Source organism: Urocampus carinirostris, chromosome 5 (assembly GCF_059441175.1).
Source record: "Urocampus carinirostris isolate Australia breed hairy pipefish chromosome 5, RoL_Ucar_1.0, whole genome shotgun sequence".
Lineage (NCBI taxonomy): Eukaryota > Metazoa > Chordata > Actinopteri > Syngnathiformes > Syngnathidae > Urocampus > Urocampus carinirostris.
The window spans coordinates 15,889,226-15,912,798 of record NC_142353.1 but is presented as its reverse complement, the minus strand read 5'-3'; the positions used below and the strand labels follow the sequence as shown (position 1 = coordinate 15,912,798).

At 38.4% G+C, this 23,573-nt stretch overlaps 3 protein-coding genes across 6 annotated transcripts in view; 2 read left to right on the top strand and 1 right to left on the bottom strand.

Annotated features, from left to right (window-relative positions):
- Positions 1-6: 6 nt before the first annotated feature.
- Positions 7-4,064, top strand: srrd (SRR1 domain containing). Its single transcript, XM_088335959.1, has 6 exons — positions 7-375; positions 439-479; positions 553-740; positions 827-925; positions 2,109-2,260; positions 2,325-4,064. Exons 1-6 carry the CDS (start codon positions 242-244, stop codon positions 2,575-2,577), a joined length of 867 nt encoding a protein of 288 aa, XP_088192085.1. The 5' UTR covers positions 7-241; the 3' UTR covers positions 2,578-4,064.
- A 626-nt stretch (positions 4,065-4,690) lies between these two features.
- LOC148365573 (clustered mitochondria protein homolog) lies at positions 4,691-23,030 on the bottom strand. Of its 2 annotated transcripts, none has more exons than XM_088335954.1 (29): positions 23,001-23,030; positions 22,191-22,349; positions 18,915-19,021; positions 17,229-17,400; positions 16,783-16,920; positions 16,558-16,712; positions 16,323-16,477; positions 16,132-16,248; positions 15,287-15,419; positions 15,117-15,209; positions 14,869-15,035; positions 14,604-14,783; positions 13,580-14,011; positions 13,433-13,506; positions 13,255-13,359; positions 13,064-13,164; positions 12,808-12,960; positions 12,659-12,721; positions 12,347-12,579; positions 12,183-12,267; positions 9,502-9,655; positions 9,290-9,429; positions 7,853-7,933; positions 7,587-7,712; positions 7,407-7,516; positions 7,234-7,327; positions 7,033-7,158; positions 6,893-6,966; positions 4,691-6,325 (listed from the first exon to the last, which is right to left on the bottom strand). In XM_088335954.1, the coding sequence occupies exons 2-29, from the start codon at positions 22,243-22,245 to the stop codon at positions 5,797-5,799; spliced, it is 4,152 nt and encodes a 1,383-aa protein (XP_088192080.1). In that variant the 5' UTR covers positions 22,246-22,349; positions 23,001-23,030; the 3' UTR covers positions 4,691-5,796. The 2 variants fall into 2 exon arrangements, with proteins under 2 accessions (XP_088192080.1, XP_088192081.1); XM_088335955.1 differs by lacking the exon at positions 23,001-23,030 and adding an exon at positions 22,443-22,533.
- The window catches only part of ddhd2 (DDHD domain containing 2), a 25,946-nt gene continuing 24,864 nt past the window's right edge, over positions 22,492-23,573 (top strand). Inside the window, exon 1 of one of the 3 annotated variants that reach the window (XM_088335957.1) lies at positions 22,492-22,571. The gene's annotated coding sequence lies outside the window, so the exon portion shown is untranslated. Of the gene's footprint in view, positions 22,572-23,121; positions 23,362-23,573 lie in introns of those variants that run through there. The other 2 variants (XM_088335956.1, XM_088335958.1) reach the window with 2 other exon arrangements.

The following is a 23,573-nucleotide window of genomic DNA, read 5'->3' as shown; positions in this document are numbered from 1 at the left end:
GGCGTGTCACACACATCCTAAAACCGCGGCGCTGCTTGCTCAGGGTTTTTGCTTTAGACACACTTTTAGTTAATTGGCGAGCTTTGCAGAAACCTTACTTAAAATTTGTTGGCGTAATTCACCTCTGCTTGAACAAAATACCCCTTAACGTGTAGAGCACTGTTCCTCATGGACCAGATTATCACCAGGTTTTTAATCTTTCCCTATTCATAATCGAATAGAATTAATTAAGGTATCCGACATGAGCTTTGAATGGCAAGTGCAACGTCGACGAAAAGGTGCCGTCAGAAGTATGAAAACATTAAAAAACTCTCCATCGCTCTCTGATGAACCGGTTGATATTGGCAAAACTCTTCAAAGGATCAAAGAAACAGTGTAAGACACAACCTGTGTTTACTTTGATAATATTGATTACTTAATGTTCTTTATCTTCTGCAGGGAAGAAACGAAATCTGAAAGATTTTGGATTGATTGGAAAAGTGAGATTCTTGTAATAAATAATTTCTACTTGTTAAACATTTGATTCATTGTCACCTCTACTTTTGTATGCAGATCAAATTCTGGCAGCAGTATCAATCAATCAAAAAGGCAATAAGGTCTTGCCAAGCCAGCTTCACGAGAGTTTGGATGCCGAAATATGTCAACTTGAGTGTGTGTGTTACGGCCTAGGCACCTTTTCCTCATGCGTGTCTGCTCGATACCAACTCGCCGTATTGCTCCTTCTGCTAGATGCAAATAAGGTGAAAATATAGCTTGAAGTTGTCAGCCAAGTACTGAAAATGTCAATGTCAACAATTAATAACCAATCTTACTATGCTTTTCCTAGATTCCATTAAAAGAATGTCTTGTTTATGACCCTGCTTTTTCATCTGGAGAAAAAGATGTACTCCTAGAGTTGGGTCTGACTGTCCTCACAGACAACGAGGTTATTATACCGAGGCGATTAAAGGGACTGTGTGTATTACTGGACCACTAGATGTCACTGCTTTGTGTAATGCTACTGAAAATGAGTCCAGAAACCTCCCAGGAGGAATACAAATTATGGAGTGTCAGTGTGTCCTACGAGCACAATCTTTCCTTTTATATTTTTCCCCTGCCTTTTGTAAGTTTTTTGTTTTGTTATTTATGGGTACCCATAGCAACAGAGAATTATTTTATCTTTCAAAAGTTTGGGGTCATCCAGAGAATCTTGTGTTTTGCATGAAATAGTCCCACTTTTTATCAAATGAGTTGTCCAACGTCTGCGTCCGTTTGCCCATATTAACCTCTTATATATGGCTCTTTATTTTCCCTTTGAAGGCCAGAATCTCAGAGTTGCCTCTTCACTGTAGATTTTGACACTAGTAATTTACAGGTATCGTTTAACCTAGCTGCTCGCTGAGGACCTGTAAGGTGAAAAATTCTCAAACTAGAGATTCTACTGTACTTGTTCCCTTGCTTGGTTGTGAAGCGGGTCTTCCGACTTTTCTATTCTTTTTGTGCTCTTCTATGAAGGGAGTAGAATACTGTACACCATTGTAGGAGATCTTTAGTTTGTTGGCAGTTGCCCACATGGAATAACCTTCATTTCTTTAAATCAAAATCATCTGTTGAGTTTCTCACCTAATATCTCTTTTTCTGGCCATTCTGTAAGTTTATTCACACCCCGAATGTAATGCTCGAGATAATCGAGTAGCCCAAAGAAAGGACATAACCAGCTAAACTGTATTAAGCTGTGCTAACATAATCATACAAAGGCTTTCTAATCATCCATTGGCCTTCTAACGCAATTAGAAAATACAATGTTGTATTAGAACACTGGAGTAATGGTTGCGGGAGATGCGCCTATATACACCTTTGCAGAAATTGCGTTTAAAAACATACATTTTCAGCTAAAATATTAATTTACCGCCTTAGCAATGAGGTGTATTTCTGATTAATTCAACCTTATCTTCTGATATGCATTCCGAAAATAACATAACTAACTGTATATGTGTACTCTATTTTTAGAAAATTAGGTTTTTTTGTTACCACTAGGAGGCACTAAATAGAATACCCTGTCCATTTAAATTTGTGTATAACGAAATGTTTTATTTTTTTACTTTATTTTGCCACATTATGACGTTTAGGAGGGGAAGCGACTTGCCTCCAGACCGACACTCTTTTATCTCATGCATTGTGGCAAAGCCCTGTACAACAACCTCCTGTGGAAGAACTGGAGTCCCAAATGTCTGCCACACGTGGTGATGATTGGAAACAGCTTCAATGGCATCAGAGAACGGTTCGTACAACATAAGTCTTTTAAATAAAGTAGTCGTGTGACATTTTTATTTTCACCTGGACAGCATGCTTGAAAGAGAGTTCAAGCGGGACTACAGCTACATCAGCCAAGCAGTGACTATGTGTGATGAGAGACAACTGACCTGTCCACCGCATCTGAATGACATTTTTTGCGACACTGCACTTATCACTTTTAATTCTAGCAAACTAAGCATTCTCAATCCATCTACCTGGGGAGATACTCCTGAACCACAGTATCAGCACTGCTCTGATTTAGAAATAATACAAAGAGAATCTCGGAACAGAGAAAACAATTGAAGTATACAATAATGAACATCGTTTTAAAAGGTTTAGAAGAGTTTTTGCAGCAAAACCTTGTCTAAATTAGCATCATGGCTGTTTCCTTTGATTTAAAAAAATACAGGACCCATCAACAACATATAGCCCCATTGATTTCATCCATTGATTTTCTTGGCCCTCAGCCTACACCACATAAAGTATTTCAAAGTAAAGGCCTTCGAGAAGGTTTTCTACGGCCTTTGAGATAAACCTGATACAGTATGGTATCATACACTAGGAATGATTGTTTAGCATTTTGTTCACTTTAAAATGACTACTCTTTGAAGAAAGTGTATTTTAATGTCAATCGATTTTTGGACTTTGTTATATTTAGGGTTAGGGAGTAACGAAATACATGTAACCGTGTTAGGATACAACAAATATATAATTGTATTCCATCCATCCATCCATTATCTGCACCGCTTATCCTCAATAGGGTCACAGGGGTGCTGGAGCCGATCCCAGCTATTTTCGGGTAGTGGGCAGGGGACACCCTGAACTGGTTGCCAACCAAACGCAGGGCACACTGGGACAGACAATTCGCTCGCTCATTCACACCTAAGGACAATTTAGAACCTAACATGCATGTTTTTGGAATGTGGGAGGAAACCGGAGTGCCCGGAGGAAACCTATGCAAGCACGGGAAGAACATGCAAACTCCACACAGGAGGTTCAATCTCATGACCTCAGAACTGGGCCGCACACGCGCTAAACACTGCTCCACCGTGCCACCTTAATTGTATTACGTCACAGAAAAAAAAAACAATCAATTTACAGGTATAATTTGTAAAAAGAAAAAAGGGATTACTTTGCAGGATTACAATTTTGCTTAAATGCATTTATATGTTGCACACTATAGGGGGACAATATTGAAGTTCAGTGTGCATTAGTTTTAACCCTTATTCCTTTCCATATCTGGTCGTGCCTCTCATTCTCTCTGCCATCTCATTCATTCCACAAACACGCAGTAGTTTCATGTTCATGTTATGGGGATTTTTTTTTAATTAAAGACATTTGTATTTTGTGCCTATTAAAAATGAAATATTACTGACAGAGCCATATATTTTGGATTTACATGATCATCTTGGAATATATTAACAGTTGGTTCAATAAGGTTCCGATCAGTTATACTGTTTTTAGAATTTGATCCTTGCAAAGGAGATTGCATATAGGATGCCAGTTTGATATTTTAGATATGAATGAGCATTATTGTTCATCACTATTGGCTAATCATGTTGATTTTGTTTGATTCCCACGTCCTTGAGATCTGCTTATTTAATTGAGGGGATTTAATGAAAAGGTCTCAAGGGAAGACATTTAGAACTGGTTCGAACTGCTTACCTGAAGTTAGTCGCCGCCCTGTTCTCCTTGCAAGTTTAAAATCTATTGAAGTGTTCTCTCCTTCTTTTAACTGTCCACTCAAATTTTAAACTTATAAAATTACACATATACTTGAGTCAACTTGATATCGGTCTGCCCTTGGCTTGTATGCAAATTGTTTTTTTTTTGTCCCTCTGTCCATTTGATTTTGCATTACACTCTGAACAGACTTCAAATCAATCAAACTCCTGTTTAGGCTAAACCAGGGGTCGCCAGTGCAGCACTTCCAGGCACCAGGGTGACGTCTAAGGTCAGCTGAGTTATAAAATAAATGAAAATTTCTTGACCTATGAGTAATTTAATAAATTACACACACTATATATGAGTTTGTGTATTTTTGCTTATTTTTTAAATCAATGTTATTTCTTTAGTACAGGGGGCTCTAAATAATTCACATTGTCCATTTAAATTGGAATTCATCTCATTTTAGCCAAGTCCATTTTCTTCTCTTACTATCTGGAACTGAAGCTATTTTAAACAGCAACCTATCCTTCGGTCATCATATCAAAACAGCCATTTCTACTTAGAATAACATTGTTTTCACTGACCCACATTGCTGGAACCTTTATTTAGACATTTAGAACATTAATAATAGAGTTTTACAACAGGAGTCTTCAGAACCAATAGGAATACTTCAACAGCACACAAGCCATCTTGCTTCAAAGAAAACAGTTTTGCGAAATAAATGAGAGCGCAGGAAAAACAATGTGGCTTATACATACAAAATCTGCAGTTTATTTTCATTGAACGTGGCACAGATTGGCATTTTTGGGATTGTACTAATAGGCGTGGTTTGCACTGTACAGTATACCTGTTTTGTTTGTTTGACAGGAGTTAACAAAAAGAATGTGTGCTGGCACCGGTAATTTCAGTTTTACGTTTGTTTTTCTTAACTCAAACATGTAACAGATCTCAGTCAATCATTGTAGTCCAAAATTTTAATATATTTGATTTTTTTTTTTAAATTTCAGAATCCTGAAAAATGAAAATCAATATTATAACCTTATTCAGATTCAGATCTACTTTATTGTCATTCTAGTACACGTGTATACAGAACGAAATGTCGATGCATCTGACCCCCACAGTTTCCTTAGACTATCAACAAGTTACAGTAAAGTTATCTAAATCCATCCACAGTTGCTTTGCTTGTCCGCATTGGAATTACCGGTAAATTGACCTGAAACCAGTTAGTAATGAGGGGTAGAGTTCTAAAGACTGATGTCATGCCCGTCCCCACAGGTGTTTTTCTATTTGTTAGAGTAGCATGAAAATAGTGAACAGTACAGTCCAATAGCCAACCCAACCCCCATGAATGATTAAAAAAAAAAAAAAGTGTTTATTCGAGCAAGTCTAAGAAATGCTTATACCTGCACCGCCCATCATGAACAAGCTAAGACCTGTTATAATGACAAACCAGGATATGTTGGCAGCGGGTAAAAGAGTTATAAATTCAGTACAATTACACTAATAATCATGCTTTCGGTATTGTTTGAAGAAAACCCACTAGAGGGCAATATACAAAAACCTGCTTAACAAACTCATACGGGAGGGAAAACTCAAGTCCAGACTTTTGAACTGTGAGGTAGATGAACCACTCCTGCATCTTTTGCTCGCAAACTACAACTCTACATCTTCAAACAATCTTTACCTCAATATTCAATCATTTTGAAAAGCACCCTGGTAAAACGTTTATTGTTAATAAAAAAATGGGGTTAGAGTGTACCAATATTGGCTAGCATGAACATGTGGTAAATCTCATATCTCAGTTTATTTTACAGTGGGCTGCTACACTCTTTTCTACATGGAATGTTTTCAAACTTAATCTGTTCCATTAACAGATATGCTCTCCACACCAGATTCCCCAGCTGCTGTCATGTTTGACACAACATCTGCCCATGATCCTTTACTCTTCGGGCTCATTGGAGTCTCCTCAGATTTTTTTCCCTTAGCTTGGTCACACTGCATCTCTTCGGTGGCCTCGATTCCATTTGCAGCACTTGAATCGCCATCAAGTTGAGCTACCATTTTGTCTTCAGCATCCAAAAGTACATTTTGGCTGGCATCTGCCTCGCTTCTGTCCAACTCAGATTTCTCTTTAACCAACTGACTGTTAGCTGGGCCGTCGTTGATGAGTGATGTTTCTTCCACTTGTTGAACTTTGGTAATTTCCTCTATGCTCAGGCTTCCTCTGTCTTGGGTTTGCCCGCCTCTCCCCGTTTTTTGAGCAGGCTCCAACGGTTGTCCGTTCATAACTTCCTGCAGGTCTTTAGCTGCTTGGTTCATTAGCTCTTTTGTTACGGCTGCTTTCATTTCCTTGTGTTTCTGCTTAAACTCCTGGAACCGGTCACTTTAGAAACACAATCACGAATAGATTAGATTATAGATCTACTACAGTGACAAGCTTATACATTTACTTGTGAGATGTTTAATTTTAAATCTCTTTTTTTTTCTCCATGAAACGGGTGCATCTTTTAAAAAAGACAAAAGAGTACGTGAATTCTGGACTACAAGCCGTTACTTTTTTCTATATTTAGAAAAGCATATGCTTCTTCCTATTCCTTTTCGGACATGTTACATCCACATTGATTGTTGTTTTTGACATGTTATTTTATTTTTGTTTTAATATGTTAAAAATAGTTTTATTCCTTCATTCAAAACGGTCTCTTACAATACAATGTGGCTTATTCTTTTTTTTTCCCGTGAGGCGAATGGGCGCAAGGGTAACCGCCACGAATTTGTCCTTGGCCGGTTGCCTAGATCATCTTAAAATAATCTTAGAAATGGATGTGAAGGAGTTCATTTTAATGGCTGTTAGTTAAGTTTCTTCTTTAAATTAACACATGCAGCTTTTAATCAGGAAAGGCTTGTGGTCCAGAATATATGGTGTCTCTTTTTTTCATTGCGGCAAATGTACCTGACAGCAATCTTCCGGATTCCAATGACTAAAACAATCTGCTCCAGAACAGTCTCACTTGTTGGGGTCAGGCACTGGAGAAAAGCACAATACATTTGAAAGACCATTTCCCATGAATGTTTTCTAAAGTTGCTTCTTACTTCTATTGTTTGTTCCGTAGCATTAGTTCCAGCCTGTCTGAGAGACCGTTCCATTTGCACTGCTTGCTTGGTTATTGTGCATAGAAACTCTTTGCTGCATCGTGTCTGAGGGTGTTCCTCATCAAACTGTGGGGGATGGGGAAAGTCGTGACGTTATATCCAAGTCATTCCAAATGTGATGTATGTGTGAATAACTCTGACCAAAGATGTATAAGCAGATAGGGCCTCTTTTTCGTGATTCATAGCACCTCGGTAGTCCCCTTTGCTGCACAGCCACTGGGACAACAGATGCTGGCTGCACAGAAGAGAGCAAGCAAAAGAGTGACAAGTTTAGAAACGTGTACAAAGGCACAAAGGATATGGAATTAACTTACGTGAGGGCAGTGTGTAGACTTGTTGAGCCAAAGAAGGAAGTATTGAGTTTGAGGGCATTTTTTAGGTATTTTCCTGCATGGTCCCCTCTCAGGAGCAGGCCAAGACAACTCTAACAACAATAATAAAGTTTAAATATTTACAATAGTATTTAGTCAAGACAATTTTTTGAAATAACCTACATCCAGCTTAGCAATGTATGGGTGGTCCTCTCCATGGATGGTTAGCAGAAGCAGACGTGCTCTCAGCATACATTTCTGGGCCAGGTTGGTTTCTCCTCCAGCACAAAAGTATACAGCCAAAAGAGCCTAGGACAAAGAGAAACATTAGAAGAAAAAAACAGTAGTTGTGGCCTGTAGGAATACAGAAGATAATTTACACTCAGCCCTATATTAATAGTTTAGTTTTTTTAGTAATGAGTGAAAACAAAAATAATTGTTTAACTTACATATTGCTGGATAGTGTTCGGGTGGTCGAACCCAAGGACCCTCTCGCTGATCACCACTGCTCTCAATTGGATACTACGAGCCTAAGAAACAAAGAAGTAGATTAAATAACAGTATTTAGAAGTACATCCAAGACAGCTGTTAAAATTGTTATTAAGTGGTAGTGTAAGGCTAATTTAGCGACGATGTCATTGAAATTAAAGTATTATGTAACAAATTCATGTGTACAGTATTGCATAAATTCAAGGTATAGTCATGATGAGTCTGTGCCTTTCCATAATTGTTATTATATATTTTGTTTTATTTTAACTGTTGATTAAGTCAGTGTATTTGGTGTTTTGGGCTGTTGGGGATTTTATTTTCTTATTGTACACTGAATGTTTTCATACAACCCTTCGAGCGTCAATTCTTTGGCTGGAAAGTTTTTTACAAATACATTTTAATTTGATTTGATAAACATTAAGAATACAAATGTAGATGTTTAAATCACATAATTTCCTAATCGTAGTTTTCCTCAATGAGTTATTCAAAACAAACTACAAAATCGAAAGTACCAGTAAATATTTAATGGATTTGTTATCACTTCCTCATAAACTGTTATGTATACATTTTTCTAAAAGTGAATATTTAAATGACTGAAAATATAAAGTTATTTAGATTTTCCATATTTATATTTTGCCCGTGTTACTTATGGTTTTCAAACATTTGGTTGCTATACGGGTCTTTGATTCAAAATTATATGTAAATTTAAACATTACTTGTCTGGAATTAATTTATCTAAAGTACTTTAATTTTGGCAGCAGTTAAGAAAAACATTGATTCTTTTTAAATAAATATTTTCAAAAATTCTTTGATCTTGCTGCAAGAAATTTCTCCTTGAAGTTATCCAACAACTTAACATGCTTGACATATTAAACACACACACGATTATACAGCATATTTGTAATGCTATCACAGGAAAATGCCATTATAAAATGAGAGTCATGCCATTTTTTTATACAATCTAACATGTCTCCTTCACATATAGAGTTGATTACTATTACTATTGCTCCGACCCAGTGGAAATGTCTTCCTGTCTGTTCCTCTGCATTTTTGTAAGTTTGCTAAGCACTGCTACAAACTTGAACATTCAGTCCAAAACACTGATCCAGAGTGAGCCAAACATGAACATTGAGTGATAATTTATCCAGTATATCAGGGCAGAGTCACAAATTGATTTTTCCCACCTCAGATACAACTGATTCCTGTGGTCAGTTCATTAAACATCTCTGTAGATGTCTAATAATAATTCTGATGTTTGAAGTAAGGTGCATAAGATAAAGCCTTGTCTGTAGATCTTTTTAACATGGTTATCAATAAATGAAACAAAAATGTTGCACAACATCTGGCTATTTTAGGGTGACCTTTAACTGTGCAAAGTGAGAGATGTTTTGGCCTACCTCAGCAGTTTTACCCAGTAGGAATGCCACCTTAGCCAGAAGGCTGTGGCAATAACACGCCTCAGGATGGAGATCATCACACACTCTACCAAACAAATACGACGCATCTTTAAGGTGTTCATAAGCCGGATCCAATAGTCCTGCCATTGGTACAAAAACATATACATGTTTGAGGTTAAAGGTCAAGACCATAAATAGATATGCTGCCTCACCTTTCTCAAGATAGTTTTGTGCAGCATGGAATGCCTTGGAAGCATCTGAAGTGGGCATCTGAATGTGTTTGACGATGGGAAAGATGTTGATAATGTCATCTGGTCCAATGGGAGCTTTACTATGGCTGTCAAAGATGTAGTCCCTTAATCGCAGCTGGTTAAGACACAGAAAAAATATTTTTTTAATAAACCACTAATTTTAACTTAATTTAAGATCATGTCAAATGTTGTCTTTTTCACAGTTATTCATTTGTTTTTCTGTATTATTGTTCCATATCCAGTTCATAGCATCGTTTAATTTCATAGCATAGTTGATAAGCGGTCAATCAGTTCTATATCCTCAAGAAATGGTGTGAGCATATTTACATGATCTATACCACTGGTAAGCAATCTCTAGGGCCGCGGACTAGTACTGGGCCCATGGGTTGTTTGGTACTGGGCTGCACATAAATAAATAAAAGTTGCCTCATATGAAGAAAAGTTGCCCTTTTATGTTGTTGCTTAAACCGTATGTAAATGCACTTTTTTAACCCATAAAATGACTCAAAGTCTTGGATGAGTCTTATACACGAGGGTTTTCGGTAGTATATTACAGTATTTCAGCAATGATTGATTAGCCGACAAATATCACTGACTGCATTTGCACAGCTTTTGATGCAACAGAATTGGAGCGATAAGAGCGCGGAATCCTAACCAATATAGTGTAGTGACTAGACCACTAAGGATAAAGATAACAGGAAAATTCATTTAATTTCATCTCATCATCACACTATTTTTTATTTACGCTACCACCTTGTCAATTATGTGGGGCCATGATTAAAAAAAAATTATTGACAACGTAAATTATGAACAGAATAACAAAATAATGTATTTATTTGAAATCCATTAAAGTCTGACTCATCGTCAGATACACCAAAGAGTTATTTCCCTTGGTGTTCTTTTTTTGAATAAAGACAAAAAACAGGGACATGTATTTGAGATTTATGCCAGTAAAGACCATATTATTTTGTTGGTTTTCATTTTATCAAAAAGGGTAAGCCTAAAGGGCAAATATATATAGATTTTGCCTGTTTGAAATGTCCTTTTCCATTTTCTAGCAACGAGAAAACTATCATTGTCACACAGAGCGAGTACACTGATCTTTTAGTCCAAAGATAAAGATATAATTTTGTTGGCCCTGTGCAATTTTAAGTGAACAAATTCTTATTTAAGTTGATGTTACGTTTACAGAGCAATTGTTGATTTTATTTTTGTATTAATTTTTTTAAAGAGAAACTATGTTTATTTAGTTACATACCTCTTCTTACTGTGTAGTCTTTGTTTTCAAAGCCTAATAGCTTGAAGCAAACAAAAGGGACATTTGTCTGCTGCAGTTAGATGCATTCACTTAAAATGTGATGAAATCTATAAACGTGAAGCAAAGCAAAATAGGTCTATTCTGCTGCCGTATTTACTTTAAGTGTGAGTGTTGAAATCAGATTATCGTTTCTCATCCGTGCACTTTGTTCAATTTTGCACTTTTACACTGAAAAGCTGAGTCAAAGGCCCTACGACCTGTTACCTCACGGTGCATTGTTCCTAAAAAGGTTTTAACCTAACAGGCTGATATCCTGCATTGTTGCAGTTTTTTTTAATAAAAAGAACAGATTGTTAAGTTATTACTTGACTATTAAGCTTCTCTTCTTTGTCAAGGTGTACAGTACAGTATATGCAATATTCAGCTCATATTATCCTAGAAGCATGTAGATAGATAGATAGATAGATAGATAGATAGATAGATAGATAGATAGATAGATACTTTGTTCATCCCCGAAGGGAAATTCACATTTCCAGCAGCATCCCTGAGCTGAGAACAATCGAGAACAATCGAAAATAACACTGGAGCTGCTGGAGTGGCTGCCATTCGTGACGGCGCCGGAAGAAAAGATTCAATTTGAATCATGTACAAACAAACAAACAATTGAATCATGTACAAACAAACAAACAAAATATTCATGTTTCAATAAGTGGAGTGTTAATAAAATGGGGGGAAAATAATTTCTGATACTGATATAACCAGGTAAAACTATGTAATGCAGCGAGGAAAGAAAAATTGATTATGTATTTGGCATTCGTGATTATTTGTGTGAAATTTCTAAATGTGACAGCCCTACGACTTTGTTTTCTCAATTTTTCTAACAACTACTATCGTGAGTAAAAATAGTGTTATGATAATATGAAATCGAATGCCTTTTCCTATGTCATCTACATCACTACTTATAGTTAAAGTTCAATTCCTCATCAAATACACCAAAGAGTTGTTTCCCTCGTCATTCCATTGGTGTTTACTTTTTTTTTTCGGGACAACGCCAACATTCTTTTCTGGTACTGTGATAAAATAAAATCGAATGCCCGATCTTATGTCATCAAAACTCTTATGGTCTAGTGATTTAACAGTGGATTTATGCAAATTTTGATTATTATGTAATAATAACACCAGTAGTAAACTGGTGTTATCATTGAGCTTGCCTGCAAGAATATTGGTAGACATTAAACTTATCTTAGTCACAGAAAAGGTTGGGGACCACTGATATATAGCAATTAGGTCCAAAAATCAATTCGTACTTATTTATTATTAACAGTAATCACAATAAAACAAGAACAAACTGGGCTTGAGTATCCCTCAATGCGCTTTTTAATACCTGTACTCCAGTCTTTAAACAAAACTCTCTAAGCAAAGAGATCTTCTGAAGCTTGTGGCGTTCAACCAGTTGGGTCAGACTAGAACTGTCAAAAAGAAAAATGGCAGTTGTTGCAACTTCAACAACCCTTAAAAACAAACAGTGCAAGAACAAACATGGCTTACCCAAAACCGTCAGTGAGGTTGTATGTTTCAACAGCATCCTGACAGACCTGGTTCCACAGCTCGACTGCAGTGAGCGTACTCCAGGGTGTACTTTCGGTGGCCCCTGGCCCTCTCCCGCGGCGCCTCGACTTCTTTTTTGTCTCTTCTCCCAATGTGAGGGCTGTGAAGTGAGGGACAAACAGGCAGCAGAGGAAATGACTGACCGCTGTGGCCAGACAAGGCATGTCCACCCCCTGTAAGGATTAGATTTAAATATCACACCAATTTCAAATAATGGTTATAAAAAAGCTAAATTGGAGTGATTAAAAGTACCTGGAGGAAACTGTTGAACATTCTCCTTGTTGAGCGCAATAATATTTCACTCATGACTATTCTCTGGTGAAAACAAAGAAATTCCATCAAATGTCTTGAAAAAGCTTGGCTAATTAAGTTTGTTTTGAATTTTATTAACAAAAACACACAGTTAAATGCCTGAGGCGCTCCTTGTGTTTTGACTTGTTGATCGTTTTCATAACGTAGCCCAGGTAGCGTAGGTTGATACCCATTTCATGTAGCGCTTGCTTAAGTGAGGCTCCATCCATTGGGACCTCATTGCTTTGTAAACAAAACTCCACCTGCACATGAGCAAATTTGTAGCATCTTCCTTGCAATTTAACCAGGTGACTACCTATCTAGTGAATCCATACAAAGTAAATTTACAACAATGGATGCACATACAAAGGCTGGTATCTGATGAGTGATGATGAAAGCTGCAGCTTCACGTAGTAACTTTTCATGTATTTGTACTGATTCGCTTTCACTAGTGGGAAATGATACTCCTGAATGCACAAAACATGAAAACAATGAGATGGGATACTGATGTAGTGATTATTATTATTATTATTATTTTAAATAGCCTCTCTTTTCACCTGGAGATAAGACGTTTGGGCAAAATCGCATCTCAAAGATGATTTCGCTGAGGGAGCCCACTTCTTTACAGGCAGCCCGTATTGCCTCAGCAGCTCGAGAATCACCTGGAAACCAAACTCTCTTAATTGTCAACATTTGAGCATTTGTGGCTGTGTTTTTACTGGTAAAAAGTCTTACGAGCTGTTGCGCATTCTTCAAAGCCTCCATTGTCATCCAATTTATCCCTGACAATCTGTGTGAATTGGTCGTGTCTAAAATAAATACAACAGTTCAATTTTATGTGAAGACAGAAAAAAGTTCTTCATTAAATCAGGGTGGACTCACTTGTGTTGGATAAATTTCCGTACTAATTCTGGCCTAAGCCTGCACAGGCTGTGGGGAAATCTTAGGGGAAAGCCAAACTCCTTCTGATATTTCAGGGGCCAGCCTTTGGGTACATTCTTGCTCTTCTTCTCAGCTTCATTGCAACTTTCTTTTGGTTTCTCTTCTCCACTTATTGCCTCAATATTGATATCTGGAGAGTAGTTGGCATCAGCTGGGAAAGTCCTAAACACATCCAATACATAGAACCTCCCGTCAGCCCCCAGCAGTCCTTGTGCGTCCACTGATGTAAACAGTGGTACTTTATGTCCGTTGGGTGCTAAGACAACATGTCGCTGGAGAGAAAGAGCTTTGGCTGAGTGAGCCAGTAGTTCCAAGATACGTCTGCGATGGGGAGACTCTTGCAATCCAGCATTCACGCCATAGAGCAAACCCCTACAAGAAAAGTTAATTAATGGATTTGACAAAAATAGAGCAGGATGCCTCTACCAAAGCTTAAAAACTTTCATTGGGGAAACAATCATTAATTCTTTTAGTATTAATCTCCAGATTTAGCTTTGGTTAGAAAGTGTCATTTTATTTTGTTTTTTTGATTTTGTTCCTTTAATTTTAAACCACTTATCCTAACTTGGATTGGAACAACCTGGACTAGTTGCCAACCAATTGCCAGCAGGTATTTTGTTTTGTATGTAAATAATATATATGTTTACATGTATATGTCTAATTTTATTTATCCTTTAATGAGTCTATTTTAATTTCAATAAATTATACTCTTGATATTTTTCTTATTTTCACCCCTTTTCTAATGTGTCAAGTTACTTTCGCAATACTCAATTTGGTTCTTTTACAAAGATTAAAAAGGCGGCAATGTTGCAGAAACCCAAATATTGGTACTTTAATTTAAAACATACATTACTGATTAGAACTATGAGAACATATAGCCAGTAAACAAAGAAATACACCGTAATGAGCCCAAGTTGTTGGTGTGTTTAAAAAACATACTGATGCAGATTTAAATATGATGTACCGTGAGACAGGAGGGTTTCCCTCCTCCTGTTCTGTGCCTTCCAAACCAGGTGCTAAACCTTGGGCTGACAGCCGCACACCTCTGTAGTCTACGATGGCGGTAGGTAGAGTGTGCAAGGCCTGGAGTCCTGGCAGATCACTGTAGGCTTGCACTGCTTTGAGCTCTAGTCTCTGAGCAGCCCTGTTATAAAACGAAAATAATATCTTGAATAAAATCCCTTATGAATGACAAAGTTTTACCACAATTTGAAGCTTTGTGTTCTTACCTGCGGCCCCTTTCCCCGCCAAACACCGCACTAGCTGCCCCCTGGCTCATGAACAGGCCACCGAAAAGGAAAGCTGGATCCTCGGGGTTACCATTGACCGGCTCAACCAAGCCTTCAACTATGGTCTCTGCCCCCTGGGACACAGTCTTCACAAATGTGGTATTGACCTGGGAAAACAATGCACATATATGAATAAAGACATGTCTGATACCACAATAACTGCATCTGATTTTATGTTTCGAGGTTACCTGCAGGAGAGCTCGCTCACGTTCCAGTCTCTCCTCAAGGCTTGTTTGTGAACGATCTCGGGCTGCTTGCAGCTCCTCATTCCAGTCTGGAGCCTAAACGAGATGTCTTCCGTATCAATTGTCTTAATATGTTAAAAAAAAGAATAACAGACAATGTTGAAAAAAAAAACCTGGTTTGCTGGTTGATCATCCATCCCCAGCCTGCTGAAGGTGTTTTTGTGAGTGCGGGTTGCACATGGGGGACCTAGCCAGCACAGGGTTTGATAAGGCGTAGGCATCATGTCCACTTGAGACATCTGATTCCTTAAAATCAAGGGAAGGTTCTCAATACAGATTATCTGATAAGTTGACTTCACTTTGATGGTTACAATTTATTCATCCTAAGATTGCATTCTGGGGAGTGTATGCAAGTTAATTACTTCCATAAAACTTTGTTGAGTGGTGAGACAAGAAACAGAGTTAGAGGTTCAAGTATAACAAAAATGTGAAACAACATAGTGAAACATTGTTTACAGCAAGGTTAAATGTGGCACCAGGATAAACATGTAATAAAGACTTAAAAGACTGAAAATAACAAAAGGATAAATAGAGGGGTCATTTATAATGTTGTTAGCCTTGCACTGTATTGTAGGCCAACAATGTCTTCCAGACTTGGACAGAGAGCAACCAATGGAACCACCCCCTCTGCTGCGTTTTACAGATTTACTCTATTAGATTGTAAGATTAAAAACGAACCCCCGTAAGTTTAAACGTGTTGTTAAAATAAAAATAAAATGAAATAAAGCCCTGTCTTATCTTTTCTTCAAACAACATATGAAATTTACAAGACTTTTTGTGATCAAGGCCTATACAAATAAATGTGACTTCACTATAATCCCGCCGTTTTTACCTCTTTTGTTTTCAAATAGGCCATGCTATTGCCTGTATTATTCATCAGACTTCACACACTACCGATTTCAGCAAAAAAATCAAAATTCAGCATACATTTCTATTTTCAGATCAATTGTCACTGTACCTGTTTTTAGTAAAAGCTTGTTTGAAGGCAGGGCTAATGTGACAGAGTAACTCAGTGAAGCAGTGGAATGGTGGTGAGGATTGAGAAGGGCGAGGATCAAATGTTTCACGTGTGGATCTAAGATGAATGAAGACAAGGGTTGGTAAAAAGATCCAGGATATTTAACGCTGAAAATGATTTTGAATTTTTACCTGTTAACAAAGAAACCTTTTGGACAGGATGTGATGTCACAACTTTGTCCCTCCATCGTTACCACAGTAATGTACAAAAAGTCTCCCTGCAGCTTCCTGTGACCTGGAGGAGGGTCCCAAGAGCTAAGGGACAAGTCCCGAAGGTAGTTTGGAACCTGATAACGAAAACAGTAGATAGGTTAATGAGTGATGTGAATGTTGCAATCATATTTTAAGTTTTTGGTATCACGTTCACCTGTGGCTGAGAGCTGTGCGGCAGTAGGGCATTGATTGGTCTTTCAGGGGAACCAGGCATGAGGTAATCAGGTGGTGTGCAATCATTGGTGGCTGCTTCGGATTTAGGATTGCTTGCAGAGCGTTTCAGGCTTTTCCCATTTGGAACGCTTGTTTCTGAAATAACAATATTGTTTTACAGGTGTGTCACTTCAAGGATCAGAGTCAGTAAAGTATAAGTGCCCACCTGATGCCTGTGCATGCGTAAGTGTTTCCAGTAAACTCGGTGAACGTCCTTCTCTCAATGCGTCTTGGGGTCCAGATACCCGCAGCAGCTCTAGGACCCTAGCCAAATGGTGCCTTGCAGAACGAGCAGTGAAAGGCTCTAGAAAGACATGTAAAAGCCACATTAAACTTTACAAAACAGACTAGCGCTGTAGAGCTTAGTAAACATTTGTGTGCGAATTAAAACTAAGTGCCTTACAAGCACATTTTCTACAAAGTGGATGCACGTTATCAGTTATTTTAGGTAGCATTTAAAATGTCAGTTTAGAATACATTCACCAAACTCTAATCCAGTCACAATCTAAGGGATTCTCTTAACAAAAAGAAACACAAAGTCACCAATCTGACCATATTATTCGCAAATAAAATCTGTTGAGTAAGAATAAATAACAAACAATGGTACTGTACCCTCAACCAGTCGCAGGATGGCTCCAGGTTTAAGTCCTTTGATAGTTTGCAATCCTGCATTGGTGTCGAGAGTGGTACCAGCGAAAGCCAGGGACAAGTTGGAGCGCGGAGCGACCTCATCCCTCAAGAATAGAGTTGTTAGCGCATCTTGGACAAGCCAAAATCCACGCAGCTTTGCACAAGAAATAAGCCATTAATGTATAGTCACACACTTAATATATACACTCTTACAGTATAAACCCACACCACTAGAAATACAGACGCTGCCCGACCTACGAACGAATTAGGTTCTGGACGATCATTCGCAAGTTAATTTGGTTCATAAGTTGCTTCAGGGCTACATTTTGTATGCTTAATGTTTATACAAGTATGAGTAAGGCTGGTATAAGTGACCTGTATTGTTTTGTACTAAAAAAAATAAACATTTCATAAAATAATATGTTCTACAAAGATAAATAAAGTGAGTTTTAACTTTTGGGAGATGTGGTTCAAGAGGTCCTCCTCAGTGGTAAAAAGTGGCCGAAAAAAAGCGTTCCGATCATTTTTTTGAACCCCATCAAGCTTTCTTATTCCACTTTCCTTTTAAAAAAATAAGATGGCCTCTTCTTTACACTTTACACCACAGGTGTCAAAAGGGCGGCCCGTGGGCCAGATCAGGCCCGCTGAGGGATTGAATCCGGCCCGCGAGACAACACTCAGAGAAGCGCAAGAGAAAAACAAAGTGGCAGGTTGAAATATGTGAACTTGATGTTGCCAAAGCCAGGTGGCTCTCACAAAGACACTGTACTTGTATTTATTTATCTCTCTCTCTCTCTCTTTCTTTTCCACCCTTTTTCTCCCACTCGGTCTCCATCTCTTTCACTCTCTGTGTCTCTCTTTTTCTCTTCCTTTGTTGCTCTTTGTATCTTTCTCTCTCTGTGTCTTTTAACATCTTTTGATCAAACCTCCTTTTTTCCTTTTCTCTCACTTCTCTTTCTCTCTTCATACCCTTCTCTTTTCTCTCCTTCTGTCTTTCTATTTCTCTTTGGATTTCTTTCTTCCTCCCCCTTTCTTACAACTTTATCTTTTGCTTCTCACGCTCTCTTCCTCTCTCTCTTTTTATTTATTTGTCCAGCCCTCTCTCCTTTTCCCTCCCTCTTTCTCTTATTTCTTTATCTCTTTTTCTTTCTCTTTAATCTACTAGTCCGGCCCCCGACATAATATTTGTTCTATCGTGTGGCCCCCGAGTTAAAATGAGTTTGACACCCCTGCTTTACACCAACCATGTTGAAAGGATGCACAAGATATTAAACAATAAAAACATCAAAGTTCTTAGCGCGCTAGCGATACAGTACGCGTTGTTATGATTACACATAAACCAGGAAGTAAAAGACGGATTTCTTTTTTGGGTGGATGCCGGGTGACCTCTCACAGCACCATGCGGCTGAAAGAAGCACTACAGTACTGTCCTCTACTCAGAAAAAGGTGCACACGATACAAAATCCAATTTAAAGCAATGTCCGGATATTTTTCCACATCCCGAAAAAAAATGTTCGTATCTACCGTTTTGCGTAAGTCAAATGGTTGTAAGTAGGGGAGGATCTGTACCAGCAAATGCACTCTACAAACAATTTGATTAAAAAAGTTCCACGAATCGGGCACAGTGGTTAAATTGTAAAATTAAATACCACAACTGTTGTTAAGTACCTGAAACTCAAAAGGCTCAACTCCTGCTCCCTGGATCTTGACTGGGAATGAGTCGTCATCTTGTTTGATAGGAAGAGCATCTTTCCCAAGCAGAACATTGATAACATCTGTTTGGTGGAAAAAGTCAGTAAACTGTAAATTCTGTGGTTTACGTGGAGTAATTTGACCTTTTTGACATGATTGACCACAGAAAATTAAATCAAATAACTGAAACTGTTGAAGTGGCAATAAAAAAAATGTAAATTATTGCTAGGATTTATAATAATCTAGTTTTCATTTGTATGTTATCACTTGAAGAATTTTAAGTTTATCATTGTAGAGATAAAAGTAAATTTTAGAAGTGCATACACTTTGTTCTTCACTTCAAAGTGTGTTGAATAAATTTCCTTATTGTGCAGCCATGACTAAGCACGTAGTACGATTAATCATTTTAGTAACAGTAAAGGTTTTTTTTTTCAACCTTTCCCTAGTTTTACTAGATTTTAATTAGATTTTTTTCTCAGTAAAAGACGAAGAAAATATGTTTAAAATTCAGTCAGATGATCTGCCTGTGAAACCTGTTTTTTACGATATATTTTAACTTGTTTTTCCAGTAAAATAAGCAAAAAAAGGTTTTAAAAGCCAAGCGTTCAATTTCCTGTGGCACAACCAGTCAATGTCTAAAAGAACACAAGTGTGCCATTGTACAATTGTTGAGAAACACTGTACAGTATTAGAAAACAAAACTACGGTATTGAATCAAAATTGGGATGATTTTACGAGTCTGTTTATTTGTTAACGGAAATAATGTGGCGAAACCAGCGCATTACAGGAAGTAACGTCCAACGAAGCTGAAATGTTGTAGGCGTATTTCTATGTATCCGTCGGCATTATTGTGTGTATTGGAGTAAATATTTTACACGATTGGGTTCCATGTATTGTATTGTAACAAAGCCAGTTTCGCAGACATCCAAAGAAACTGAAGACGGCCATGGGACTTAATGGGGAGTTACGCCGACTTTATAGTTTTCGGGTATCTTGTATAGACCGATCGTGATCATTCTTTAATGAGCATTTTTTAAATTCATATATTAATTCCCAAGAGTTTAAGCTTTCCAATGATATGTGGCATATTTCAGTTACTGTTGACATTGTACAGACACATATTTTCTTATCAAAAGTCAAGTAGCCCGTCCGACGGGCCGTTGGAACATTAAGGTATTAAGGTAGTTAATCTCATCTCATCTCATTAGCTGCACCGCTTATCCTCAGTAGGGTCGCGGGGGTGCTGGAGCCCATCCCAGCAATCATCGGGCAGTGGGCAAGGGACACCCTGAACTGGTTGCCAGCCAATCGCAGGGCACACAGGGACGGACAACTCATTCACTCCCAGGCACAATTTAGACCGGCCAATCAACCTGACAAGCATGTTTTTGGAATGTGAGAGGAAACCGGAGTGCCCGGAGAACACCCACGCAAGCACGGGGAGAACATGCAAACTCCACACAGGGGGTTTGATCTCACGACCTAAGAACTGTGACGCACACGCGCTAACCACTGCCCCACCGTGCTGCCCAACTATAATAAACCAGTGCTTCACAAATAGTGGGGCGCCGAACTATTTTTTGGTCCTAGAAAGGCCTCCACCACTAAATGCACAATCTGCCAATGAGAACACCACAGCCCCCAATGGGGTACCATGTATTATTGAAATTATTTTAGTGTCAATTCTTACTTTGTAAATATCTCATATTTCAATGTGGCTTGTGCATGTACAAAATAGATTTTTCCATCAAAATGTACTGGGTGCGGCTTATAATCAGATGCGCTCTATAGCCCGGAATTTACCGGTATTTTCAGAAGTTTAAATATAATTAATAACCAATTTGGTGCAGTACATTAAATCATTTAAGCACCTTTACACATCCTATGTTGAAGAACAGTTTTTTTAATTACTCTGAAATGTTGCATCATCTGACAAAGTGACAGACAATAACAATTGAACACTAATAATTACTAGTCTCGTACAGTACTGAAAATAATGTTGATCATTTTAGAGGAATTCCTACTTCAAATAAGAAATATTTTTGAGAGCTTGAGAACTGCTGACCTAAAACCAATTGACACATGAATGAGTAGTAAATATGATTGACACTTCTCGCACAAAGCACTAGTACACTAAAAGGTGAAAGTGAAATGAAATGAAATGATCTGCATTTATATAGCGCTTTTCAAGTCAAGACTTCCCAAAGCGCTTTACATTGTGCTTCACATTTCCCAATAGCGGCCGTGCAGCCATGTAAGGCGCTAACCTGCTTATTGGGGGTATTAGGGGTTCAGTGTCTTACCCAAGGACACTTCGACATCTAACACGGAGGAGCCGGGATTCGAACTGCGATCTCTTGATCCCAAGACGAGCGCTCTACCTCCTGAGCCACTGCCGCCCCAAGTGAATTCAAGATTATGGGAAAAGGGTGCGTCTTTCAGGAGACACGTATGGATAGCCCCTAAACACACAGTGGGGAGCAGGACCTAGCATGCATAACCTACATTGTGACTAAACCTGTTGAATTTGTCTATCAGTCTTAATGTCATCTCGGGTAGAAGTGATAACCACACCCAGCCTTGGCATGTGGAGACTGCAAGGTGTTAAAAACTAACACAGCCTTTACTCTGCAGCGAAGCATACACGCATGTGTATCTTACTACACCTTCACTAAGTACTACACACACATTTAGGAGGAATGTGGCCGTTCTACAATAAAAGCCTTGCTGTCAGCGTGGGAGTCCACCACTGGAAAGCACCCAAAGAGCAGCTTCTGCCTTCACAATTGGTTGGAGGAAGTTTCCTCCTCTTTTTTGGCATTCAGCCTTCAACCTCTTTACTACTGCAGAAACCTTTATACTTCGTTTTAAGTTATTTTCTCATGCTAAAAAAAAAGTGTATGAACCCAAATTTCAATAGATGTCGCATGTTGACAATTTGGTGATTTTAGTAGTAGAAAATGATCCCTATGCAATCAAAAAGTGTAGAAAAGCCCTAAAGGCACTTTCACTTCCAAACAGGCCAGCACACTGTAACCACTTTGTCCTGTCTCGGGAGGAGTGCCAAAGGTAAGTTGTACACGAATGAGCACAACTTTACGTATCCCTGAATATCAATCCCACCTCACTCTGCAAATAAACGTCCAAATGTGCTTATAGCAGCAGAAGCATGTTAAATGTCCCACCCCTCTTACTTTCCAACGAAGAGGCACCGAAGAAAAAGAAGGAAAACATAGGAAAACAGTTTATCACCATTCGTCTTGGCTTGAGCTTTTCCTCCTGACCCTTTCCTCACTTTGTCCTTCATGTCGACGCGCTGTTTGCTTTATTCTTCTGGGGTTGTGGTTGCTGAAAACGGCTACAGTCTTGCTTCAAGTTGATAAAAAAGTTTCTCTGATATTGTGCAACAGCCTGGACGAATTGAGAGAACAGCAGAATGTAAGTAAATGTAGGACTCTGACTCCTGCTCCTACCGTACTGCAAACTCAACTTATCTGTTCTCACTGTGTATTAAAAAAGGCCCCACCCTCTTCTTGCTCCACACTCTCAGTCAGTCTACTCTGCGTGTCTCCCACAACGTGTAGGCCAGTTTGGGTGTGTCTATGCCTCCTAGCTGTTCACTTTCCTACCCTGGTATGTTTAACTCCCTACAAACCCTGAAGGGAATTTGCAAACTGATTTTTGCTGGTTAGACTGCAGTCAACACATGAATCATTTATTTGGAGTTATTAGAATGAAACTGCTCGTAATTAGTTACTCTTCGCTTTCACATATGGGCGCGTCTGTTCAATGTGGTTACTCACGAATTATTGAGCCCATGATAATTTTGAACCTAATACATTGAAAGACTGACTTCGTTCTAATATGACCCATAATGACAAACATAGGCCTAAACTTTACATCAGAGTAACTTCAGATAAACCAGACGGGTGAAGCGTAAATGTACTTCTATACCCTGAATATGCAATTAATGTTCAGGCAGTAAAATAATTAAGAATGAAAGCTGCTATAAGGGATAGTTATACTTATTTTAATTTTCTGCTTATACCGCATTATGCTTACCGTGGACTCAAGAAAACCTGTACATTCGTGACGTAAACATTTCGTTTGGGGGCGGTGTTATGCTGCCTTTGAATACTCTTCGGTAAAGAACCATCTACTATACTTTCGTGGTTGTGCAGGGTTCTGATAACATTATGTGGCTATATAGAACACACCAAATACGTGACTGTTAATCTTAATATGTATTTTACAAATACACGCTAACATGTAGTTTTACATAAGAAATGCACACGAAGGTTTTAAAATTTCCGAGAGTATTTGAAGGTAGCACCATTTGACAGGAGACCTTCCTTGGCTAATAACTAACCCTGATTGTCGGGGTTAGCGAAATAACAAAGACGTTCATTCTGTAGGGGTTTCGGTGAGTGTTAGTCTCTTTTAATAAAGTAGTAAATGAGAGGGGAAACGGGGATACAAACAGAATACGAGACTCGTAAACCCTACTGTCTGTCACGCAACCTTTACCAAGCTAGCATGTAAACAAACATCGTGCCTCAAAGTTGTGACGGTGGACTAATAACGTTTTATGAACATGTTTTGACTGCTAAATGTGTACATGGGCAGCTATGATCG

What these genes read in the sequence shown, in the direction of transcription:
- LOC148365573 (XM_088335954.1), bottom strand. Translation starts at nt 22,245, where the DNA reads ATGAAGGACAAAGTGAGGAAAGGGTCAGGAGGAAAAGCTCAAGCCAAG. An exon ending in ATGATCAACCAGCAAACCAG is followed by an intron (nt 15,210 to 15,286) that starts GTTTTTTTTTTC and finishes CATCTCGTTTAG; the next exon opens with GCTCCAGACTGGAATGAGGA. An exon ending in CATACATTGCTAAGCTGGAT is followed by an intron (nt 7,517 to 7,586) that starts GTAGGTTATTTC and finishes TATTGTTGTTAG; the next exon opens with AGTTGTCTTGGCCTGCTCCT.
- srrd (XM_088335959.1), top strand. Translation starts at nt 242, where the DNA reads ATGAGCTTTGAATGGCAAGTGCAACGTCGACGAAAAGGTGCCGTCAGA. An exon ending in CAAAGGATCAAAGAAACAGT is followed by an intron (nt 376 to 438) that starts GTAAGACACAAC and finishes TATCTTCTGCAG; the next exon opens with GGAAGAAACGAAATCTGAAA. An exon ending in TTCAATGGCATCAGAGAACG is followed by an intron (nt 2,261 to 2,324) that starts GTTCGTACAACA and finishes TCACCTGGACAG; the next exon opens with CATGCTTGAAAGAGAGTTCA.